The 22,677-nt window shown below is 39.2% G+C and overlaps 2 protein-coding genes and 6 non-coding genes across 8 annotated transcripts; 6 read left to right on the top strand and 2 right to left on the bottom strand.

Annotated features, from left to right (window-relative positions):
- The first annotated feature begins 1,523 nt into the window (after positions 1-1,523).
- Positions 1,524-1,595, top strand: trnap-agg (transfer RNA proline (anticodon AGG)). Its single transcript has one exon. It is a non-coding gene; the product is annotated as a tRNA-Pro (tRNA).
- Positions 1,596-3,303: 1,708 nt separating this feature from the next.
- Positions 3,304-3,375, top strand: trnap-agg (transfer RNA proline (anticodon AGG)). The gene has a single exon. It is a non-coding gene; the product is annotated as a tRNA-Pro (tRNA).
- Positions 3,376-4,550: 1,175 nt separating this feature from the next.
- Positions 4,551-4,622, top strand: trnap-ugg (transfer RNA proline (anticodon UGG)). The gene has a single exon. It is a non-coding gene; the product is annotated as a tRNA-Pro (tRNA).
- A 1,530-nt stretch (positions 4,623-6,152) lies between these two features.
- Positions 6,153-6,224, top strand: trnap-ugg (transfer RNA proline (anticodon UGG)). Its single transcript has one exon. It is a non-coding gene; the product is annotated as a tRNA-Pro (tRNA).
- A 1,590-nt stretch (positions 6,225-7,814) lies between these two features.
- Positions 7,815-13,133, bottom strand: LOC129155061 (uncharacterized). The gene is made up of 6 exons (XM_070551787.1): positions 12,574-13,133; positions 12,380-12,484; positions 12,187-12,255; positions 10,960-12,049; positions 9,423-10,564; positions 7,815-9,329 (listed from the first exon to the last, which is right to left on the bottom strand). Exons 4-6 carry the CDS (start codon positions 11,994-11,996, stop codon positions 8,734-8,736), a joined length of 2,775 nt encoding a protein of 924 aa, XP_070407888.1. The 5' UTR covers positions 11,997-12,049; positions 12,187-12,255; positions 12,380-12,484; positions 12,574-13,133; the 3' UTR covers positions 7,815-8,733.
- On the bottom strand, positions 13,123-15,661 carry LOC129155062 (uncharacterized). The gene is made up of 4 exons (XM_070551789.1): positions 15,474-15,661; positions 14,707-14,869; positions 13,295-14,179; positions 13,123-13,199 (listed from the first exon to the last, which is right to left on the bottom strand). The coding sequence occupies exon 3, from the start codon at positions 14,171-14,173 to the stop codon at positions 13,451-13,453; it is 723 nt and encodes a 240-aa protein (XP_070407890.1). The 5' UTR covers positions 14,174-14,179; positions 14,707-14,869; positions 15,474-15,661; the 3' UTR covers positions 13,123-13,199; positions 13,295-13,450.
- A 3,808-nt stretch (positions 15,662-19,469) lies between these two features.
- On the top strand, positions 19,470-19,541 carry trnap-ugg (transfer RNA proline (anticodon UGG)). Its single transcript has one exon. It is a non-coding gene; the product is annotated as a tRNA-Pro (tRNA).
- A 284-nt stretch (positions 19,542-19,825) lies between these two features.
- trnap-ugg (transfer RNA proline (anticodon UGG)) lies at positions 19,826-19,897 on the top strand. The gene has a single exon. It is a non-coding gene; the product is annotated as a tRNA-Pro (tRNA).
- The last annotated feature ends 2,780 nt before the right edge of the window (positions 19,898-22,677 follow it).

The raw sequence follows: 22,677 nt of genomic DNA on the forward strand, positions 1-22,677 counted from the left end.
CTGTGAACTAAAAATCAAAGAGTAAGGACCTCATGTTCTTGTTACATACATGAGCATAACAGATACACTCAATGTCATGGAAATCTTGATAATGATCCTCAAAGGATTGCCATGTTGATTGAAAAGAACAAGGTCACTAGCTGGTTGTCAAAAATTCTAACTAAATCAACAATACAAAATGAAACATAGCCTCTTTTTTTATCTTAGGACAACATAATAAACTGTGGAAGTTTTGGCTTGAATTTTTTAGTTTCCTGAAGAACTTATTGTTAATAACATGGCTCGTTGGTCTAGGAGTATGATTCTCGCTCAGGGTGCGAGAGGTCCTGGGTTCACATCCCGGACGAGCCCAAGATACAATCATTGATGAGATGTTTGTTTGCCAAGTATGATTAACACATCAATCAAGTGAAAGAACAACCTGATAAGTTGGGGTTTTATTCACACACAGCCTATTATTCATTTGATAAAGACCCAAGAAAAGCATTCTCTTTAAGCCAACTCCCAATTATATTGAACCCACTGAACTTTAACTTGACCAGTAGGTTAGTGAAAGACTCTCCACATTTGCTATTAGGTACTACCAGATGAAAAGGTCATACCTGAGTTTCATGAATTTTGAAGACATATACAAGAGGCTCATTGGTCTAGGAGTATTATTCTCACTTTGGGTGCGAGAGGACCCGGTTTCAAATCCAGGACGAGTCTAAGAGACACTCATTGTTGAGTTGTGTTTTCCAAGTATGAATAACACATAAATGAAGTGGAAAAAAAACCTGACAAGTTGGGGTTTCCTTCACACACAGCCTATTATTAATTTGATAAAGACCCAGGAAAAACATTCTCTTTCAGCCGACTCCCAATTACATTGAACCCACAGATCTTTAACATGAACAGTCAGTTAGTGAAACATCTCCATGTTTGCTAGTAGATAATACCAGATGAAAAGGTTATCCTTGAGTTTCATTATTTTTGAAGTCTAAAACAAGAGGCTCGTTGGTCTAGGAGTATGGTTATCTCTTTGGGTGCAAGAAGTACTGGGTTCAAATCCCAGACAAGCCCAGCTTTCATTGCTAAAAAGTACTTGTTCTAAAGTCACTTAATATAAATAATAAAGGTAAAATGAGGAGAATTATTTTTAACCATAAAGCAACTCAATCATTTGCAACACAACCTCACTCAAACATGAATTCTTCCCTCAACCAAATCTTGTTTATGTACCAACCCTTTAGTGTTTTAAATCTACTGTGAACTAAAAATCAAAGAGTAAGGACCTCATGTTCTTGTTACATACATGAGCATAACATATACACTCAATGTCATGGAAATCTTGATAATGATCCTCAAAGGATTGCCATGTTGATTGAAAAGAACAAGGTCACTAGCTGGTTGTCAAAAATTCTAACTAAATCAACAATACAAACTGAAACATAGTCTCTTTTTTATCTTAGGACAACATAATAAACTGTGGAAGTTTTGGCTTGAATTTTTTAGTTTCCTGAAGAACTTATCAATAATAACGTGGCTCGTTGGTCTAGGAGTATGATTCTCGCCTAGGGTGCGAGAGGTCCCAGGTTCAAATCCCGGACGAGCCCAAGATACAATCATTGTTGAGGTGTGTGTTTGCCAAGTATGAATAACATATTTATCAAGTGAAAGAACAACCTGACAAGTTGAGGTGTTATTCACACACAGGCTATTATTCATTTGATAAAGACCAAAGAAAAACATTCTCTTTAAGCCAACTCCCAATTATATTGAACCCACTGAACTTTAACTTGAACAGTAGGTTAGTGAAAGATCTCCATGTTTGCTAGTTGGTAATACCAGATGAAAAGGTCATCCTTGAGTTTCATGAATTTTGAAGACATATACAAGAGGGTCATTGGTCTAGGAACATGGTTATCGCTTTGGGTGCAAGAGATACGGGGCTCAAATCCCAGTCGAGCACAGCCTTCATTGCTAGAAAGTACTTGTTCTGAAGTCACTTAATATAAATAAAGGGCAATTGAGGAGAATGATTTCTATTCAAAGAGGAACTCAATCATTTGACACACAACCTCACTCAAACATTAATTTTTTCCCTCAACTAAATCTTGTTTCTATGCCAACTCTTTAGGTTTTTTAAATCTACTGTGTACTAAAAATGAAAGAGTAAGGACAAAATGTTCTTGTTACATACACGAGCATAACAGATACACTCAATGTCATGGAAATCTTGACAATGATCCTCAAAGGATTGCCATGTTGATTGAAAAGAACAAGGTCACTAGCTGGTTGTCAAAAATACTAACTAAATCAACAATCCAAAATGAAACATAGCCTCTTTTTTTTATCTTAGGACAACATAATAAACTGTGGAAGTTTTGGCTTGAATTTTTTAGTTTCCTGAAGAACTTATCGTTAATAACATGGCTCGTTGGTCTAGGAGTATGATTCTTGCTCAGGGTGCGAGAGATCCTGGGTTCAAATCCCGGACGAGCCCAAGATACAATCATTGTTGAGATGTTTGTTTGCCAAGTATGATTAACACATCAATCAAGTGAAAGAACAACCTGATAAGTTGGGGTTTTATTCACACACAGCCTATTATTCATTTGATAAAGACCCAAGAAAAGCATTCTCTTTAAGCCAACTCCCAATTATATTGAACCCACTGAACTTTAACTTGACCAGTAGGTTAGTGAAAGACTCTCCACATTTGCTATTAGGTACTACCAGATGAAAAGGTCATCCCTGAGTTTCATGAATTTTGAAGACATATACAAGAGGCTCGTTGGTCTAGGAGTATGGTTATCTCTTTGGGTGCAAGAAATACCGGGTTCAAATCCCAGACAAGCCCAGCTTTCATTGCTAAAAAGTACTTGTTCTAAGTAACTTAATATAAATAATAATGGTAAAATGAGGAGAATTATTTTTAACCATAAAGCAACTCAATCATTTGCAACACAACCTCACTCAAACATGAATTCTTCCCTCAACCAAATCTTGTTTATGTACCAACCCTTTAGTGTTTTAAATCTACTGTGAACTAAAAATCAAAGAGTAAGTACCTCATGTTCTTGTTACATACATGAGCATAACATATACACTCAATGTCATGGAAATCTTGATAATGATCCTCAAAGGATTGCCATGTTGATTGAAAAGAACAAGGTCACTAGCTGGTTGTCAAAAATTCTAACTAAATCAACAATACAAAATGAAACATAACCTCTTTTTTTATGTTAGGACAACATAATAAACTGTGGAAGTTTTGGCTTGATTTTTTTAGTTTCCTGAAGAACTTCTTGTTAATAACAAGGCTCGTTGGTCTAGGAGTATGATTCTCGCTTAGGGTGCGAGAGGTCCCGGGTTCAAATCCCGGACGAGCCCAAGATACAATCATTGTTGAGATGTGAGTTTGCCAAGTATGAGTAACACATCAATCAAGTGAAAGAACAACCTGATAAGTTTGGGATTTATTCACACACAGCCTATTATTCATTTGATAAAGACCCAAGAAAAGCATTCTCTTTAAGCCAACTCCCAATTATATTGAACCCACTGAACTTTAACTTGACCAGTAGGTTAGTGAAAGACTCTCCACATTTGCTATTAGGTACTACCAGATGAAAAGGTCATCCCTGAGTTTCATGAATTTTGAAGACATATACAAGAGGCTCGTTGGTCTAGGAGTTTTATTCTCGCTTTGGTTGCGAGAGGTCCCGGGTTCAAATCCAGGACGAGCCTAAGAGACACTCATTGTTGAGTTGTGTTTTTGCCAAGTATGAATAACACATAAATGAAGTGGAAAAAAAACCTGACAAGTTGGGGTTTCCTTCACACACAGCCTATTATTAATTTGATAAAGACCCAGGAAAAACATTCTCTTTCAGCCGACTCCCAATTACATTGAACCCACAGATCTTTAACATGAAAAGTCAGTTAGTGAAACATCTCCATGTTTGCTAGTAGATAATACCAGATGAAAAGGTTATCCTTGAGTTTCATTATTTTTGATGTCTAAAACAAGAGGCTCGTTGGTCTAGGAGTATGGTTATCTCTTTGGGTGCAAGAAATACCGGGTTCAAATCCCAGACAAGCCCAGCTTTCATTGCTAAAAAGTACTTGTTCTAAAGTCACTTAATATAAATAATAAAGGTAAAATGAGGAGAATTATTTTTAACCATAAAGCAACTCAATCATTTGCAACACAACCTCACTCAAACATGAATTCTTCCCTCAACCAAATCTTGTTTATGTACCAACCCTTTAGTGTTTTAAATCTACTGTGAACTAAAAATCAAAGAGTAAGGACCTCATGTTCTTGTTACATACATGAGCATAACATATACACTCAATGTCATGGAAATCTTGATAATGATCCTCAAAGGATTGCCATGTTGATTGAAAAGAACAAGGTCACTAGCTGGTTGTCAAAAATTCTAACTAAATCAACAATACAAAATGAATTATAGCCTCTTTTTTCATCTTAGGACAACATAATAAACTGTGGAAGTTTTGGCTTGAATTTTTTAGTTTCCTGAAGGACTTATCGTTAATAACAAGGCTCGTTGGTCTAGGAGTATGATTCTCGCTTTGGGTGCGAGAGGTCCCGGGTTCAAATCCCGGACGAGCCCAAGATACAATCATTGTTGAGATGTCTGTTTGCCAAGTATGATTAACACATCAATCAAGTGAAAGAACAACCTGACAATTTGGGGTTTTCTTCACACACACCCTATTATTCATTTGATAAAGACCCAAGAAAACATTCTCTTTAAGCCAACTCCCAATTATATTGAACCCACTGAACTTTAACTTGACCAGTAGGTTAGTGAAAGACTCTCCACATTTGCTATTAGGTACTACCAGATGAAAAGGTGATCCCTGAGTTTCATGAATTTTGAAGACATATACAAGAGGCTCGTTGGTCTAGGAGTATGATTCTCGCTATGGGTGTGAGAGGTCCCGGGTTCAAATCCCGGACGAGCCCTAGAGACACTCATTGTTGAGTTGTGTTTTTGCCAAGTATGAATAACACATAAATGAAGTGGAAAAAAAACCTGACAAGTTGGGGTTTCCTTCACACACAGCCTATTATTAATTACATAAAGACCCAGGAAAAACATTCTCTTTCAGCCGACTCCCAATTACATTGAACCCACAGATCTTTAACATGAACAGTCGGTTAGTGAAACATCTCCACGTTTGCTAGTAGATAATACCAGATGAAAAGGTTATCCTTGAGTTTCATTATTTTTGAAGTCTAAAACAAGAGGCCCGTTGGTCTAGGAGTATGGTTATCTCTTTGGGTGCAAGAAATACCGGGTTCAAATCCCAGACAAGCCCACCTTTCATTGCTAAAAAGTACTTGTTCTAAAGTCACTTAATATAAATAATAAAGGTAAAATGAGGAGAATACTTTTTAAACATAAAGCAACTCAATCGTTTGCAACACAACCTCACTCAAACATGAATTCTTCCCTCAACCAAATCTTGTTTATGTACCAACCCTTTAGTGTTTTAATTCTACTGTGAACTAAAAATCAAAGAGTAAGGACCTCATGTTCTTGTTACATACATGAGCATAACATATACGCTCAATGTCATGGAAATCTTGATAATGATCCTCAAAGGATTGCCATGTTGATTGAAAAGAACAAGGTCACTAGCTGGTTGTCAAAAATTCTAACTAAATCAACAATACAAAATGAAACATAGCCTCTTTTTTATCTTAGGACAACGTAATAAACTGTGGAAGTTTTGGCTTGAATTTTTTAGTTTCCTGAAGAACTTATCGTTAATAACATGGCTCGTTGGTCTAGGAGTATGATTCTTGCTCAGGGTGCGAGAGATCCTGGGTTCAAATCCCAGACGAGCCCAAGATACAATCATTGTTGAGATGTGTGTTTGCCAAGTATGATTAACACATCAATCAAGTGAAAGAACAACCTGATAAGTTTGGGTTTTATTCACACACAGCCTATTATTCATTTGATAAAGACCCAAGAAAAGCATTCTCTTTAAGCCAACTCCCAATTATATTGAACCCACTGAACTTTAACTTGACCAGTAGGTTAGTGAAAGACTCTCCACATTTGCTATTAGGTACTACCAGATGAAAAGGTCATCCCTGAGTTTCATGAATTTTGAAGACATATACAAGAGGCTCGTTGGTCTAGGAGTATGATTCTCGCTTTGGGTGCGAGAGGTCCCGGGTTCAAATCCCGGACGAGCCCTAGAGACACTCATTGTTGAGTTGTGTTTTTGCCAAGTATGAATAACACATAAATGAAGTGGAAAAAAAACTGACAAGTTGGGGTTTCCTTCACACACAGCCTATTATTAATTTGATAAAGACCCAGGAAAAACATTCTCTTTCAGCCGACTCCCAATTACATTGAACCCACAGATCTTTAACATGAACAGTCGGTTAGTGAAACATCTCCACGTTTGCTAGTAGATAATACCAGATGAAAAGGTTATCCTTGAGTTTCATTATTTTTGAAGTCTAAAACAAGAGGCTCGTTGGTCTAGGAGTATGGTTATCTCTTTGGGTGCAAGAAATACCGGGTTCAAATCCCAGACAAGCCCAGCTTTCATTGCTTAAAAGTACTTGTTCAAAGTCACTTAATATAAATAATAAAGGTAAAATGAGGAGAATTATTTTTAACCATAAAGCAACTCAATCATTTGCAACACAACCTCACTCAAACATGAATTCTTCCCTCAACCAAATCTTGTTTATGTACCAACCCTTTAGTGTTTTAAATCTACTGTGAACTAAAAATCAAAGAGTAAGGACCTCATGTTCTTGTTACATACATGAGCATAACAGATACACTCAATGTCATGGAAATCTTGATAATGATCCTCAAAGGATTGCCATGTTGATTGAAAAGAACAAGGTCACTAGCTGGTTGTCAAAAATTCTAACTAAATCAACAATACAAAATGAAACATAGCCTCTTTTTTTATCTTAGGACAACATAATAAACTGTGGAAGTTTTGGCTTGAATTTTTTAGTTTCCTGAAGAACTTATTGTTAATAACATGGCTCGTTGGTCTAGGAGTATGATTCTCGCCCAGGGTGCGAGAGGTCCTGGGTTCACATCCCGGACGAGCCCAAGATACAATCATTGATGAGATGTTTGTTTGCCAAGTATGATTAACACATCAATCAAGTGAAAGAACAACCTGATAAGTGGGGTTTTATTCACACACAGCCTATTATTCATTTGATAAAGACCCAAGAAAAGCATTCTCTTTAAGCCAACTCCCAATTATATTGAACCCACTGAACTTTAACTTGACCAGTAGGTTAGTGAAAGACTCTCCACATTTGCTATTAGGTACTACCAGATGAAAAGGTCATACCTGAGTTTCATGAATTTTGAAGACATATACAAGAGGCTCGTTGGTCTAGGAGTATTATTCTCGCTTTGGGCGCGGGGGCCAACCGTGAATAGCTGTGACAGAGTGACAGCCAATGAAAATGCAGCATTCCTTGCTGCAGGATGCTGATGCTGAGCCACATCTAACCCATCACTTATCTTCCTTCCTGATCTGTTCAAACAGCACAAAATAAAAGCTGTTGTTCAAATATTGTGATAAATAAGTGAAAGTGTTTTGTAAATGTTTTTCAAATCCCATTTCATTAATCATTTTACTAGTAATTATTTTAGTGTAACTCATACCTCTATACTGTATATGAAATACTACCATGTAAATTAAAATGTAATCACGTATGAACCATCACATTTGTTGTTCTTCTGCTTTAAGCTATTAAACTTTGAATTTGATTTGTTCATATTTATGACAACAGAAAATGTTCTCACAAAAATATTTTATTGCCAAAGCTTTTCAAATGCAGCAGTCACAGTGAGTATTTTGTTCCTTTCACAACTGCAAGGTTTGTTTATGTGTTGCTCCAGACAAACTGAGCCAGCAGATGTTGATATGTACAAGTAGCTGCTGTAAGCAACAATTTAAATAACATTTTGGTGCAATTAATGATAGAACAATTTGTTTTTTTTTTTTTTCATTTAACATGAACCAGATGGTATTTTAACAGAAACACAATATACATTATATACAAAGAAATAAACTAGTCCCAATGTTCCTGTGACAAACTAAAATAAACAGAAGTACAGATGTTAAACTTACACTTGCAAATTTACATCTGATCAGTAACCTAGAGAGGATTAAAAAACAATGAAACAATCCTCTGAGGATTTACAACATTTTCTATTTACATAAATACACTAATGAACTAAATAAACCCAAGTTGTTCATTTGTTCTTTTCCTCCACCCATCTTTGTTTTTCCGCCTCGTAGAAAGTAGACTTGCTGAACTCCTTCCAGCTCATCTCTTTGACCATTCCCTGGCTTTGGTAAAGAGTGAACACCTTGGAGGGACAGTAAATATATTTTCCTGCCACTCCGGGGAATCCTGTGTGGATGTGTGGGCTGTTGGGTCCCTGTTTCAGCTCCATGTGACAGAACCTACAGAGACGGCCTGCTGGTGCCGATTCTGTCCTTTGCCTTTTCTTTTCAGTCTTCTCCTGCACTCGCGTCTTGGTTGCATCCAGTTCTCTCTGAAAAAAGTCAGTGGTTGAAAAGTCTTCAAAGGACATTGTAGGGTTAGAGAGTCCTTCAGCAGCATAGCTCTGGTGCACCTTTTGTGAGCAGTAAAAATACCGCACAGGCCCCTGTTGATAGAAAAAGTGGATCGAGGATCCATCAGTTTCATATCGAGACTTTGGCTGTCCGCAGGAAAGACACGTCTTTGTCTGTCTTTTCTTTTGCTCTGGCGGGAGCTGCTGCTGCTGCTCCTGCTGCTGCTGTTTGCTCAAAATGCCCTCTACGATTTTTTCCAGAGTGTTGAGTCAGAGGTGAGGACAAAGCAGGTGCAGGAGGGTTGAAAGTAGCTGGCTCAATAGTGACCACAGGAACATGGGATGACTCACTCCCCTCTGTTAAAGAGTGCCACAGTTGTTGTGTATCCTTCAGTTTCTCTGGGCTTATGTTCAAAGAAGAACTGGTGTTGAGCAGTTTCACCAGGTGCTTCACGTAGCGGGAGATGTGCAGTCTGGTGGTAGGATGCAGAAGGCTGTTAGGATCAGCAGCAGCTCGATGAACAATGGCTGCGTATTCCTGATCCACAAGCTTCAGCATGTCCTTGTTCCCACGGTGCTTCTGCAGCAGGTCATCAATGGCCTCTTTCATGGGCGGTGTCCAGCGTGTGTGATCCAACACAAAGACCCGCCCACCTGTTTTTATGGGTCCGACGCGGGCGCTACTTGGATAGGCTCTCAGAGGCAGAGGTGGAGCACACGAAAGATCTGAAACACAATGAAACGGTCATGCTTACTCGGCTGATTGGTGAACTGTCTACAATAAAATGCAAATATGTAGAAAACATTTCAGTGGCTTACCTGGTGTGGCTAGAAATTCCTGGACATCTTCTTTCAGGAGGTCACCAGCAGAGAGTAGAGGGCTGACAGATGGAGCTGAACCCAAGTTGGAGGTTGACGCTGGAGTTTGAACTTGAGCCGAGATGGATGAATGCACAGGAAGCAGGAATGGAGCAGATGATTCACCTCTCTTCTGAGTCCTGTGTTTGTCCCAGTCAAGAGGGACCGGCCGGCAGCCTGGCTCTATGTACTCAAGTCCAAATCTTTCGCCGGTGTCCCTGTCAGAGACTCTGAGAGTGGGATATTTCTCCTGTCCAGTCACTCTCTTGTAGGAGCTGTTTAATTCAGCTATTAAAGCTGGATCAAATACAGCTGGCAGGACAACGTCTGGTCGCTTAAGGTCCACCAGTCGTTGGTAGTTCCATCTTGCCACTCCTGTCATTCCCTGCGCCTGAAACAGTTCAGTGGAGGCATGGGTTCCGGTGATCCACTGGGCTTGGTGGAAATGGTACCCCTCTTGTTGTGATGTACCTCTGACAGGAATCCAGATGTTGACCTTTGCTCCTTCTCCAGGTACATGGTTAAGCTGAAGAGTGCCACCATACCTGTACATGATCCTCTCAGAGATTTCAGGGTCACTGAGGCATCCACGGAGAATATGCACTCGCTGTATGCGCCACGTCTTCAGCATGGAGGGTTTAAACAGAGGGACATCATTTGGATCCTTGGCCAGATGAAAATGGTTGATCACCTTTTCCACTCTGTCCAGGAGCTCTGTGGGCTGTGGTATCTTGGTCCTGCAGTGCTCCCGTATGTGTTGTTTGGTGGGATTGGCTGGCCGGATACCACAGAATTCGTAGGCGTCCCGGAGCTTCTTGAGGTCCTCCTGATCCACCACAGAGAAGGCAGCAGAGAGAAGCTGGCAGAAACTGCTGTAGAGGGGGTGATGCTCAGACGTGCACTCCCGTGAAAAGCGCCTGAGGCAGTGAAACAAGTCCAGTTTTATGGCAATGTTGGGGTTGTAATGGGATCGAGAGGCACTAGTATTAGCCAGGGGTCCAGAGGTAGCAGCATTCACAATGGCAGGGGTTGTCTTCCAAGCATCCCAGAGTAAATGTTCACCAGGGATGGAGTCTGGGATCTTGAAAGAAGCACAGCAATCCCTGATCGGAAGATACACAAAGATGCAGAATAATTAGAATCATTCTTATGTTTTTGACTGCTGTATTTGGTCTCTGAGCACCAGGTTTCCTGGTTCTGTTAGGATGATGTCATCAAACAGCTGGTCATTATCTCGATAAACAATAAACACTTATTCCTAATGTTTTTCCTTTTGCATCACTGTGTATTCTAACAGTTTCATGAATTTCTTCCAACATTTTCTAATTTATTAGAAAAGTATTTTTTTTAAATAAAATTAAAGAATTGTGTTTTCGTTAGTCAACCATTTGTTTCTTCTCCTAATCACTAAGGTTGCACATTAAAACAGACATAAAACACACAATCATGATCATTAGCAGGCTGAAAGGTAAAGAAGAGAGAAAATGTCTGCTCTCACCTGTCCACCCAGTGGTAGCCTGCCTTCTCCACTTCAGCTTCAGCATACCTCCTGGCCACTCCCTCGTACATCGGCTGCAAGGACCTCTCAGCCTCAGACTGAACCATCACCCAGGAAACAATCAACCAGTTTTCGTTCATGATCGCAAAGCTAGACATTGTCCCTGATGCAAGTGTCACTTTGCGTGCAACTTTTCTGGTGTGGTCAGACCTGAAGATTTGTCCAAAAGATCCTTGAAGGAGCCTGGACATGACTGGCTCTTGGCGTCTGTACTCTTCCAGCAGACAGTCAGTGAGGTAGAAGCTGGAAACAGAAATTCCACACCACCCACTGGCATCTTCATAGGAGCCAAAAGGACGTGGTGCATTGTCCTTTCTCACAAACTGCCCAATGGTCTTCTGTCCATGAACCCCTGCCTCAGCATCCCAAACGCTCTCGATTGCCTGCAGGTATGCCAGGTGAGCTCGCTCATATTTGAGATGCATGAGTTCATTCACCTGGTTTGCCATGTCTGATGGTGATTTGCCCGTGCGCCTCAGCTCATCCATTACAGACTTGCAGATGGCCTTCTTATATGTCAGGAATGCAGGCAGAATGTTTGTGAAGTGGCTGGGCAGCTTTTGCAGCCACCGGGGACTGTCTGCAAACCAGTTTCTCCGACAGGACTTGCAACAAAGTCTGGAGGAAAAGATATAATACTGTCCACCGGTGCCAACAATCACCCGAGGCCTACCCACGCCAGCAGAGACCACCTGAGGATGATGACACCCATGAAGACAGGGCAGGATGTAATTGTTCCTCAGTCTGATCATGATGTTACTTTCAGGCTTCCAGATGAAAAACGGGTGCAGCTGAAAGAAGTTGGGTGATGGGAGGTCGGCCACTGTGTCGATCAGCTCTGGTTGTGGAGGAAGACGCCAGAGGGAAACTGCGTTCCCAACGATGCGAACGGGACGAGAGCCAGGCCACAGTCCGAGATCCTGTAGTTCTGTCCTCATCCACAGTTTCTGGTGCTGAGAACAGCTCCAGCTGTTCATATCGAGGTCCCGGTCAGGCAAGAGTGAAGGAGCAGGTGGCTGGGCTGAGGAAACTGATATTCAAAAAGACAGATGATTTTAGAGTCCTTTCAGTCAAAACAAATGTTAAAGAATGTGTGGAACAAATGATAAAGCTAAAGTTAAGTAAACAAGTCAAAAAAGAAGCTGTCTAGATGATTTCCACTCTCACCCTTTTCACCTCTGTCTTCAAAATCCAGCACTCTCTGTACAGAGGAGCCAGCAGATCTTGTGTTTGAATCTGAAAAACGGAGCCATCTTTCTGTTATTGTTTCAGGAATAATGGATCAGATCAAATCATTTGACGTAGTTGTGTAATTATCAGCAATAAACAGATGTTTAGTTCAATATTAGTGGAGATCTACCGTTAGATGACTCCAGGCTCTTTGTGAAGCTCGATGTTTCCTTTGCCAGGAAGGCGAGCTCTGGTGGCAGGGCCGCAGGTGTCTTCCCTTGTTTACTGGTTGGGACTGGTCCCAGAACAAGGTAAAGAAAAAAAGTCTTCATGTAGCCTTGATTAAAATAAAACAGTTGAGAAACAGAGCTTGAATCTTCTCACCATCAACTGCTGAGGTTTCCAGTTGCTCTGATGCATCAGGAGGAGGTCTGGACAGCGTTGCAGACGGGACTAAAACAGAAAAGGCAGCAGTTATTCCAGCAGTTACAGAGTGTGCAGGTGTTGGTTGGTGTTAGTAGGAACTCAAACTCACACACAGTTACTTTTCCTGCTTACCACAGCTTTACACATAATACTGGAAAGGTCAGAAACAACCTCTTACTAATCAACCTAAGCAGGAGGAGTAACAGCACCCAGTGCACAAGCATGCATTCAACTTATAGTGCAAACCCCCACTTCAATGTTTTTAGTGTACAAGACATGCAAAAAAATAAAAATAACATACTCACTGTGTCTGGAATCACATCTTCTCAGCAGGAATCAATTCATAGTCCTGAGGACTTTTAGTGTAACAGTAGGAAGAGACACATGGAACAGGAACCTGGCCAGAACGTGGCCATAACAAAAAGCAAAGGCAGAACACAGAAGGTCATGGCTCAGTTTAGGATGGCAATTCTTCATGCAAGAGAATAGCTCTCCAGTCCTGAAACCTCTCATTTAAAAACCTGGTTTTGCTCGTGGAAGTAGTCTTGACACATCCTCTTCTCTTTTTGCTGCAGCTACAGCAACTGGTTACACACACAAAAGCAAACATCTAGAAATGAGATACACATCTGCAAGAGAGGCTCAAGGATTAACTGACTGTATTAACAGTGTTACTGACTGCTCGTGCTCAGCAGGTCAGAGGGTGAGATGTTCAACATGGCGCTCTCCAACTCTTTGTCCTCGTCCATAACTGTAGTGTGGACAAAGATTACAGCACACAGAATGACAAATATGATATCAGTTCAGGATAAATGTTAAACATTACATGTTTCTGTCATTTCAAAAATGAACATGAATCAAGTTTCTTACCCAGAGGTTCAGGTGGCACACTTGTATCCTGTTCAGTGGGTGTAGAAGCTGAGGCAGATTGATGTCTGCCCTGCAGGTACTGCTGCAGCTTCTTCATGCGTGTCCCGGGGAGGCAACTCTTTTTCAAGATGAAGTCCGCATACCCATCAGCTCTACTGTCCCAGATTTCCTTCCATGTGCTTTTGGCCCGGGAGCCAAAGCCAACCTGCTGCTCATCTTCAGAAGAGGCTTTGACAACACCTGCCTCGTAGCCGAGGACAGACTTGATCTCTGCAAAACTAAGAGCAAACTTAACAAATGTCTGCAGGCTGACCTTGCTGTGATCCTCAGCCGAGCTACAGAGACCCAAATCCTCCTCCTTCTGGCGGTTCTTAATGAGGTACAGAGTGTATCCCACATCATTTTCTAAAAGCCACCTGAAAGACTTTCCTTTATATTTTCCAAATTGAAGGATGTAGTCTCCCAGCAGCTCTGTAATGTCTGTGGTATCCCCTCCTCTCCTACGAACTGTGGCCAAAGCATTTTGCCGTACCAGGTCCTCCTTCATGGACGCAGACCTGTCCTGCAAACTGGGGTCATCCTTGATGCGCTTGGCTTCAGGAGAGGGCGCCTGCAGGAGATATCCAAGGGGCCCCTTACGGAAAACCACGCTCAGCTTTCCTGGATAAAATACCATTTTCCTCTGCATCTTCGCCTGGTAAAGTTCATGGACATTTTTGATTTAATTATTAGACACAACATTATAAAATATTTTAAGATTTGCTTGCATAGTTTTGATAATCATGTCTTTGTTCTGGAGCTGATTAACTTCAATAACAATTCTATCAAATAATGAACCCACTAAAACTGTGTGTGTGTGTGTGAGTGTGTGTGTGTGTGTGTGTGTGTGTGTGTGTGTGTGTGTGCGTGTGCATCTTCTGTTCTCATTACAACATTCTAAAGATACAACTGCAAACAAGATGAAGAGAGGCTGGGTTATATTTATTACTGTCATCAAACCTCACTCGACTATCTGCCTTTATTAAACCCATATCTTTATTTATTGGTTTGATTAACAAACTAGACAAACTATTCCTTAGTAGTAAAGCTCATTTGATCCTCTTATCTTTGTAACACAACACCAGTTATGTGACTCGCTGTCTGTATTATAGAATCAAATAGAAAACAATAGCACTTTGAGGAGGTTTAAATAAAGTTTCTTAAAGAATTGTTGCTTCTCACCTGAGGAACTCTGTCAGCACAACCTGGAATAGCTGGTAGTGGGTTGTTTCTGATGAACAAGCTGTAATCACATATAAATCACCCTAAGAAGTCGATGATCTCACTGGGGACGGTGCCTCACTGTATTCCTGGCTCCACCTCCTCACACACTGAAGATCAGAGACTGTAGAAAGAGAAAAGAAGGTGAAGATACAGGCAGCCTTTGAAGGTCATAGACACAGGGGTTAATGCACCAGGCTGTGGTGTGAGTGACTCAGAGGGATGCAAAATCACTGCTGAATGTTCAAGAAATAGCTTGTATTTTATTATTTCTTTCAGTGACACAGAGCAGTCAGGCACAAATTAAAGTCCAAAAAATAAGTATACTTATTCAGCCATCAAACATTCATTTTTTGAATTGTAAGTACTGAGTTGGGCCAGGAAAGCTGATACCTATATTAATGTTATTTTTTTGTTTAGTTTTTATTTATTAATTTTTTTACTTGTATTTATTTTACAGAGTTTACAAGACAAAAAAGCAGTACTTGAAAAAAACACTGCTGTGTTGTTTAGAAATAACAAAATAATACCGAAGTTAATATAAAACCATAATTATCTTCTATATTTTTGCAATTTTTTCATTAGTTTTAACCGTAGAACTATGATCCTGAAGTGTTTACTTTTGAATTTAGCGTGTATAGCGTTGCTACTCGTGTCCTAGCAACGCAGTACGTTCGGAAACAACACCTCCAATCCTTGTAATCTGCATTCATATCAACAAAACTTACCTTATAACAGTCTAACCGAAGATTAAAGAATACTTTTAATCCGCTCCGCTGCTAATCAGTCCTGTCTCTACCGAAGTGGTTAGCAAGTGAACTACCGTTTCAGGCAGCTTCCTAGAAGAGAGAAGAGCGCAACAGCGCCACAATGCGTAGTGGTCAAAAATATATTACATCCGTAGTGGTTTAGGACTACCATTGGGAATGAATGAGATTTGGTTTAGGGGCGTTTAGCTAAACAATTCTCGGTCCCAGCGCGGCGTGTGTGAATAAATCCCAAACTTATCAGGTTGATCATACTCCTAGACCAACGAGCCTTGTTATTAACAAAAAGTTCTTCAGGAAACTAAAAAAATCAAGCCAAAACTTCCACAGTTTATTATGTTGTCCTAACATAAAAAAAGAGGTTATGTTTCATTTTGTATTGTTGATTTAGTTAGAATTTTTGACAACCAGCTAGTGACCTTGTTCTTTTCAATCAACATGGCAATCCTTTGAGGATCATTATCAAGATTTCCATGACATTGAGTGTATATGTTATGCTCATGTATGTAACAAGAACATGAGGTACTTACTCTTTGATTTTTAGTTCACAGTAGATTTAAAACACTAAAGGGTTGGTACATAAACAAGATTTGGTTGAGGGAAGAATTCATGTTTGAGTGAGGTTGTGTTGCAAATGATTGAGTTGCTTTATGGTTAAAAATAATTCTCCTCATTTTACCATTATTATTTATATTAAGTGACTTAGAACAAGTACTTTTTAGCAATGAAAGCTGGGCTTGTCTGGGATTTGAACCCGGTATTTCTTGCACCCAAAGAGATAACCATACTCCTAGACCAACGAGCCTCTTGTATATGTCTTCAAAATTCATGAAACTCAGGGATGACCTTTTCATCTGGTAGTACCTAATAGCAAATGTGGAGAGTCTTTCACTAACCTACTGGTCAAGTTAAAGTTCAGTGGGTTCAATATAATTGGGAGTTGGCTTAAAGAGAATGCTTTTCTTGGGTCTTTATCAAATGAATAATAGGCTGTGTGTGAATAAAACCCCAACTTATCAGGTTGTTCTTTCACTTGATTGATGTGTTAATCATACTTGGCAAACAAACATCTCAACAATGATTGTATCTTGGGCTCGTCCGGGATTTGAACCCAGGATCTCTCGCACCCTGAGCAAGAATCATACTCCTAGACCAACGAGCCATGTTATTAACGATAAGTTCTTCAGGAAACTAAAAAATTCAAGCCAAAACTTCCACAGTTTATTATGTTGTCCTAAGATAAAAAAAAGAGGCTATGTTTCATTTTGGATTGTTGATTTAGTTAGTATTTTTGACAACCAGCTAGTGACCTTGTTCTTTTCAATCAACATGGCAATCCTTTGAGGATCATTGTCAAGATTTCCATGACATTGAGTGTATCTGTTATGCTCGTGTATGTAACAAGAACATTTTGTCCTTACTCTTTCATTTTTAGTACACAGTAGATTTAAAAAACCTAAAGAGTTGGCATAGAAACAAGATTTAGTTGAGGGAAAAAATTAATGTTTGAGTGAGGTTGTGTGTCAAATGATTGAGTTCCTCTTTGAATAGAAATCATTCTCCTCAATTGCCCTTTATTTATATTAAGTGACTTCAGAACAAGTACTTTCTAGCAATGAAGGCTGTGCTCGACTGGGATTTGAGCCCCGTATCTCTTGCACCCAAAGCGATAACCATGTTCCTAGACCAATGACCCTCTTGTATATGTCTTCAAAATTCATGAAACTCAAGGATGACCTTTTCATCTGGTATTACCAACTAGCAAACATGGAGATCTTTCACTAACCTACTGTTCAAGTTAAAGTTCAGTGGGTTCAATATAATTGGGAGTTGGCTTAAAGAGAATGTTTTTCTTTGGTCTTTATCAAATGAATAATAGCCTGTGTGTGAATAACACCTCAACTTGTCAGGTTGTTCTTTCACTTGATAAATATGTTATTCATACTTGGCAAACACACACCTCAACAATGATTGTATCTTGGGCTCGTCCGGGATTTGAACCTGGGACCTCTCGCACCCTAAGCGAGAATCATACTCCTAGACCAACGAGCCACGTTATTATTGATAAGTTCTTCAGGAAACTAAAAAATTCAAGCCAAAACTTCCACAGTTTATTATGTTGTCCTAAGATAAAAAAGAGGCTATGTTTCAGTTTGTATTGTTGATTTAGTTAGAATTTTTGACAACCAGCTAGTGACCTTGTTCTTTTCAATCAACATGGCAATCCTTTGAGGATCATTATCAAGATTTCCATGACATTGAGTGTATATGTTATGCTCATGTATGTAACAAGAACATGAGGTCCTTACTCTTTGATTTTTAGTTCACAGTAGATTTAAAACACTAAAGGGTTGGTACATAAACAAGATTTGGTTGAGGGAAGAATTCATGTTTGAGTGAGGTTGTGTTGCAAATGATTGAGTTGCTTTATGGTTAAAAATAATTCTCCTCATTTTACCTTTATTATTTATATTAAGTGACTTTAGAACAAGTACTTTTTAGCAATGAAAGCTGGGCTTGTCTGGGATTTGAACCCGGTACTTCTTGCACCCAAAGAGATAACCATACTCCTAGACCAACGAGCCTCTTGTTTTAGACTTCAAAAATAATGAAACTCAAGGATAACCTTTTCATCTGGTATTATCTACTAGCAAACATGGAGATGTTTCACTAACTGACTGTTCATGTTAAAGATCTGTGGGTTCAATGTAATTGGGAGTCGGCTGAAAGAGAATGTTTTTCCTGGGTCTTTATCAAATTAATAATAGGCTGTGTGTGAAGGAAACCCCAACTTGTCAGGTTTTTTTTCCACTTCATTTATGTGTTATTCATACTTGGCAAAAACACAACTCAACAATGAGTGTCTCTTAGACTCGTCCTGGATTTGAACCCGGGTCCTAAAGACCCAAGAAAAGCATTCTCTTTAAGCCAACTCCCAATTATATTGAACCCACTGAACTTTAACTTGACCAGTAGGTTAGTGAAAGACTCTCCACATTTGCTATTAGGTACTACCAGATGAAAAGGTCATCCCTGAGTTTCATGAATTTTGAAGACATATACAAGAGGCTCGTTGGTCTAGGAGTTTTATTCTCGCTTTGGTTGCGAGAGGTCCCGGGTTCAAATCCAGGACGAGCCTAAGAGACACTCATTGTTGAGTTGTGTTTTTGCCAAGTATGAATAACACATAAATGAAGTGGAAAAAAAACCTGACAAGTTGGGGTTTCCTTCACACACAGCCTATTATTAATTTGATAAAGACCCAGGAAAAACATTCTCTTTCAGCCGACTCCCAATTACATTGAACCCACAGATCTTTAACATGAAAAGTCAGTTAGTGAAACATCTCCATGTTTGCTAGTAGATAATACCAGATGAAAAGGTTATCCTTGAGTTTCATTATTTTTGAAGTCTAAAACAAGAGGCTCGTTGGTCTAGGAGTATGGTTATCTCTTTGGGTGCAAGAAATACCGGGTTCAAATCCCAGACAAGCCCAGCTTTCATTGCTAAAAAGTACTTGTTCTAAAGTCACTTAATATAAATAATAAAGGTAAAATGAGGAGAATTATTTTTAACCATAAAGCAACTCAATCATTTGCAACACAACCTCACTCAAACATGAATTCTTCCCTCAACCAAATCTTGTTTATGTACCAACCCTTTAGTGTTTTAAATCTACTGTGAACTAAAAATCAAAGAGTAAGGACCTCATGTTCTTGTTACATACATGAGCATAACATATACACTCAATGTCATGGAAATCTTGATAATGATCCTCAAAGGATTGCCATGTTGATTGAAAAGAACAAGGTCACTAGCTGGTTGTCAAAAATTCTAACTAAATCAACAATACAAAATGAATTATAGCCTCTTTTTTCATCTTAGGACAACATAATAAACTGTGGAAGTTTTGGCTTGAATTTTTTAGTTTCCTGAAGGACTTATCGTTAATAACAAGGCTCGTTGGTCTAGGAGTATGATTCTCGCTTTGGGTGCGAGAGGTCCTGGGTTCAAATCCCAGACGAGCCCATGATACAATCATTGTTGAGATGTGTGTTTGCCAAGTATGATTAACACATCAATCAAGTGAAAGAACAACCTGACAATTTGGGGTTTTCTTCACACACACCCTATTATTCATTTGATAAAGACCCAAGAAAACATTCTCTTTAAGCCAACTCCCAATTATATTGAACCCACTGAACTTTAACTTGACCAGTAGGTTAGTGAAAGACTCTCCACATTTGCTATTAGGTACTACCAGATGAAAAGGTCATCCCTGAGTTTCATGAATTTTGAAGACATATACAAGAGGCTCGTTGGTCTAGGAGTATGATTCTCGCTTTGGGTGTGAGAGGTCCCGGGTTCAAATCCCGGACGAGCCCTAGAGACAGTCATTGTTGAGTTGTGTTTTTGCCAAGTATGAATAACACATAAATGAAGTGGAAAAAAAACCTGACAAGTTGGGGTTTCCTTCACACACAGCCTATTATTAATTACATAAAGACCCAGGAAAAACATTCTCTTTCAGCCGACTCCCAATTACATTGAACCCACAGATCTTTAACATGAACAGTCGGTTAGTGAAACATCTCCACGTTTGCTAGTAGATAATACCAGATGAAAAGGTTATCCTTGAGTTTCATTATTTTTGAAGTCTAAAACAAGAGGCCCGTTGGTCTAGGAGTATGGTTATCTCTTTGGGTGCAAGAAATACCGGGTTCAAATCCCAGACAAGCCCAGCTTTCATTGCTAAAAAGTACTTGTTCTAAAGTCACTTAATATAAATAATAAAGGTAAAATGAGGAGAATTATTTTTAACCATAAAGCAACTCAATCATTTGCAACACAACCTCACTCAAACATGAATTCTTCCCTCAACCAAATCTTGTTTATGTACCAACCCTTTAGTGTTTTAATTCTACTGTGAACTAAAAATCAAAGAGTAAGGACCTCATGTTCTTGTTACATACATGAGCATAACATATACACTCAATGTCATGGAAATCTTGATAATGATCCTCAAAGGATTGCCATGTTGATTGAAAAGAACAAGGTCACTAGCTGGTTGTCAAAAATTCTAACTAAATCAACAATACAAAATGAAACATAGCCTCTTTTTTATCTTAGGACAACGTAATAAACTGTGGAAGTTTTGGCTTGAATTTTTTAGTTTCCTGAAGAACTTATCGTTAATAACGCGGCACGTTGGTCTAGGAGTATGATTCTCGCTCAGGGTGCGAAAGGTCCCAGGTTCAAATCCCGGACGAGCCCAAGATACAATCATTGTTGAGATGTGTGTTTGCCAAGTATGATTAACACATCCTTCAAGTGAAAGAACAACCTGACAAGTTGAGGTGTTATTCACACACAGGCTATTATTCATTTGATAAAGACCCAAGAAAAACATTCTCTTTAAGCCAACTCCCAATTATATTGAACCCACTGAACTTTAACTTGAACAGTAGGTTACTGAAAGATCTCCAAGTTTGCTAGTTGGTAATACCAGATGAAAAGGTCATCCTTGAGTTTCATGAATTTTGAAGACATATACAAGAGGGTCATTGGTCTAGGAACATTGTTATCGCTTTGGGTGCAAGAGATACGGGGCTCAAATCCCAGTCGAGCACAGCCTTCATTGCTAGAAAGTACTTGTTCTGAAGTCACTTAATATAAATAAAGGGCAATTGAGGAGAATGATTTCTATTCAAAGAGGAACTCAATCATTTGCTACACAACCTCACTCAAACATTAATTTTTTTCCCTCAGCTAAATCTTGTTTCTATGCCAACTCTTTAGGTTTTTTAAATCTACTGTGTACTAAAAATGAAAGAGTAAGGACAAAATGTTCTTGTTACATACACGAGCATAACAGATACACTCAATGTCATGGAAATCTTGACAACGATCCTCAAAAGATTGCCATGTTGATTGAAAAGAACAAGGTCACTAGCTGGTTGTCAAAAATACTAACTAAATCAACAATCCAAAATGAAACATAGCCTCTTTTTTTATTTTAGGACAACATAATAAACTGTGGAAGTTTTGGCTTGAATTTTTTAGTTTCCTGAAGAACTTATCGTTAATAACATGGCTCTTTGGTCTAGGAGTATGATTCTCGCTTAGGGTGCGAGATGTCCTGTGTTCAAATCCTGGACGAGCCCAAGATACAATCATTGTTGAGATGTGTGTTTGCCAAGTATGACAAACACATCAATCAAATGATAGGACAACTTGACAAGTTGGGGTTTTCTTCACACACAGCCTATTATTCATTTGATAAAGACCCAAGAAAACATTCTCTTTAAGCCAACTCCCAATTATATTGAACCCACTGAACTTTAACTTGACCAGTAGGTTAGTGAAAGACTCTCCACATTTGCTATTAGGTACTACCAGATGAAAAGGTCATCCCTGAGTTTCATGAATTTTGAAGACATATACAAGAGGCTCGTTGGTCTAGGAGTATGATTCTCGCTTTGGGTGTGAGATGTCCTGGGTTCAAATCCCGGACGAGCCCTAGAGACACTCATTGTTGAGTTGTGTTTTTGCCAAGTATGAATAACACATAAATGAAGTGGAAAAAAAACTGACAAGTTGGGGTTTCCTTCACACACAGCCTATTATTAATTTGATAAAGACCCAGGAAAAACATTCTCTTTCAGCCGACTCCCAATTACATTGAACCCACAGATCTTTAACATGAACAGTCGGTTAGTGAAACATCTCCACGTTTGCTAGTAGATAATACCAGATGAAAAGGTTATCCTTGAGTTTCATTATTTTTGAAGTCTAAAACAAGAGGCTCGTTGGTCTAGGAGTATGGTTATCTCTTTGGGTGCAAGAAATACCGGGTTCAAATCCCAGACAAGCCCAGCTTTCATTGCTAAAAAGTACTTGTTCTAAAGTCACTTAATATAAATAATAAAGGTAAAATGAGGAGAATTATTTTTAACCATAAAGCAACTCAATCATTTGCAACACAACCTCACTCAAACATGAATTCTTCCCTCAACCAAATCTTGTTTATGTACCAACCCTTTAGTGTTTTAAATCTACTGTGAACTAAAAATCAAAGAGTAAGGACCTCATGTTCTTGTTACATACATGAGCATAACATATACACTCAATGTCATGGAAATCTTGATAATGATCCTCAAAGGAT

Source organism: Nothobranchius furzeri, chromosome 5 (assembly GCF_043380555.1).
Source record: "Nothobranchius furzeri strain GRZ-AD chromosome 5, NfurGRZ-RIMD1, whole genome shotgun sequence".
NCBI classification, from domain to species: Eukaryota; Metazoa; Chordata; class Actinopteri; order Cyprinodontiformes; family Nothobranchiidae; genus Nothobranchius; species Nothobranchius furzeri.

What these genes read in the sequence shown, in the direction of transcription:
- LOC129155062 (XM_070551789.1), bottom strand. Translation starts at nt 14,173, where the DNA reads ATGCAGAGGAAAATGGTATTTTATCCAGGAAAGCTGAGCGTGGTTTTC.
- LOC129155061 (XM_070551787.1), bottom strand. Translation starts at nt 11,996, where the DNA reads ATGAACAGCTGGAGCTGTTCTCAGCACCAGAAACTGTGGATGAGGACA. An exon ending in GGCTACCACTGGGTGGACAG is followed by an intron (nt 10,565 to 10,959) that starts GTGAGAGCAGAC and finishes TCTTCCGATCAG; the next exon opens with GGATTGCTGTGCTTCTTTCA. An exon ending in GGAATTTCTAGCCACACCAG is followed by an intron (nt 9,330 to 9,422) that starts GTAAGCCACTGA and finishes ATTGTGTTTCAG; the next exon opens with ATCTTTCGTGTGCTCCACCT.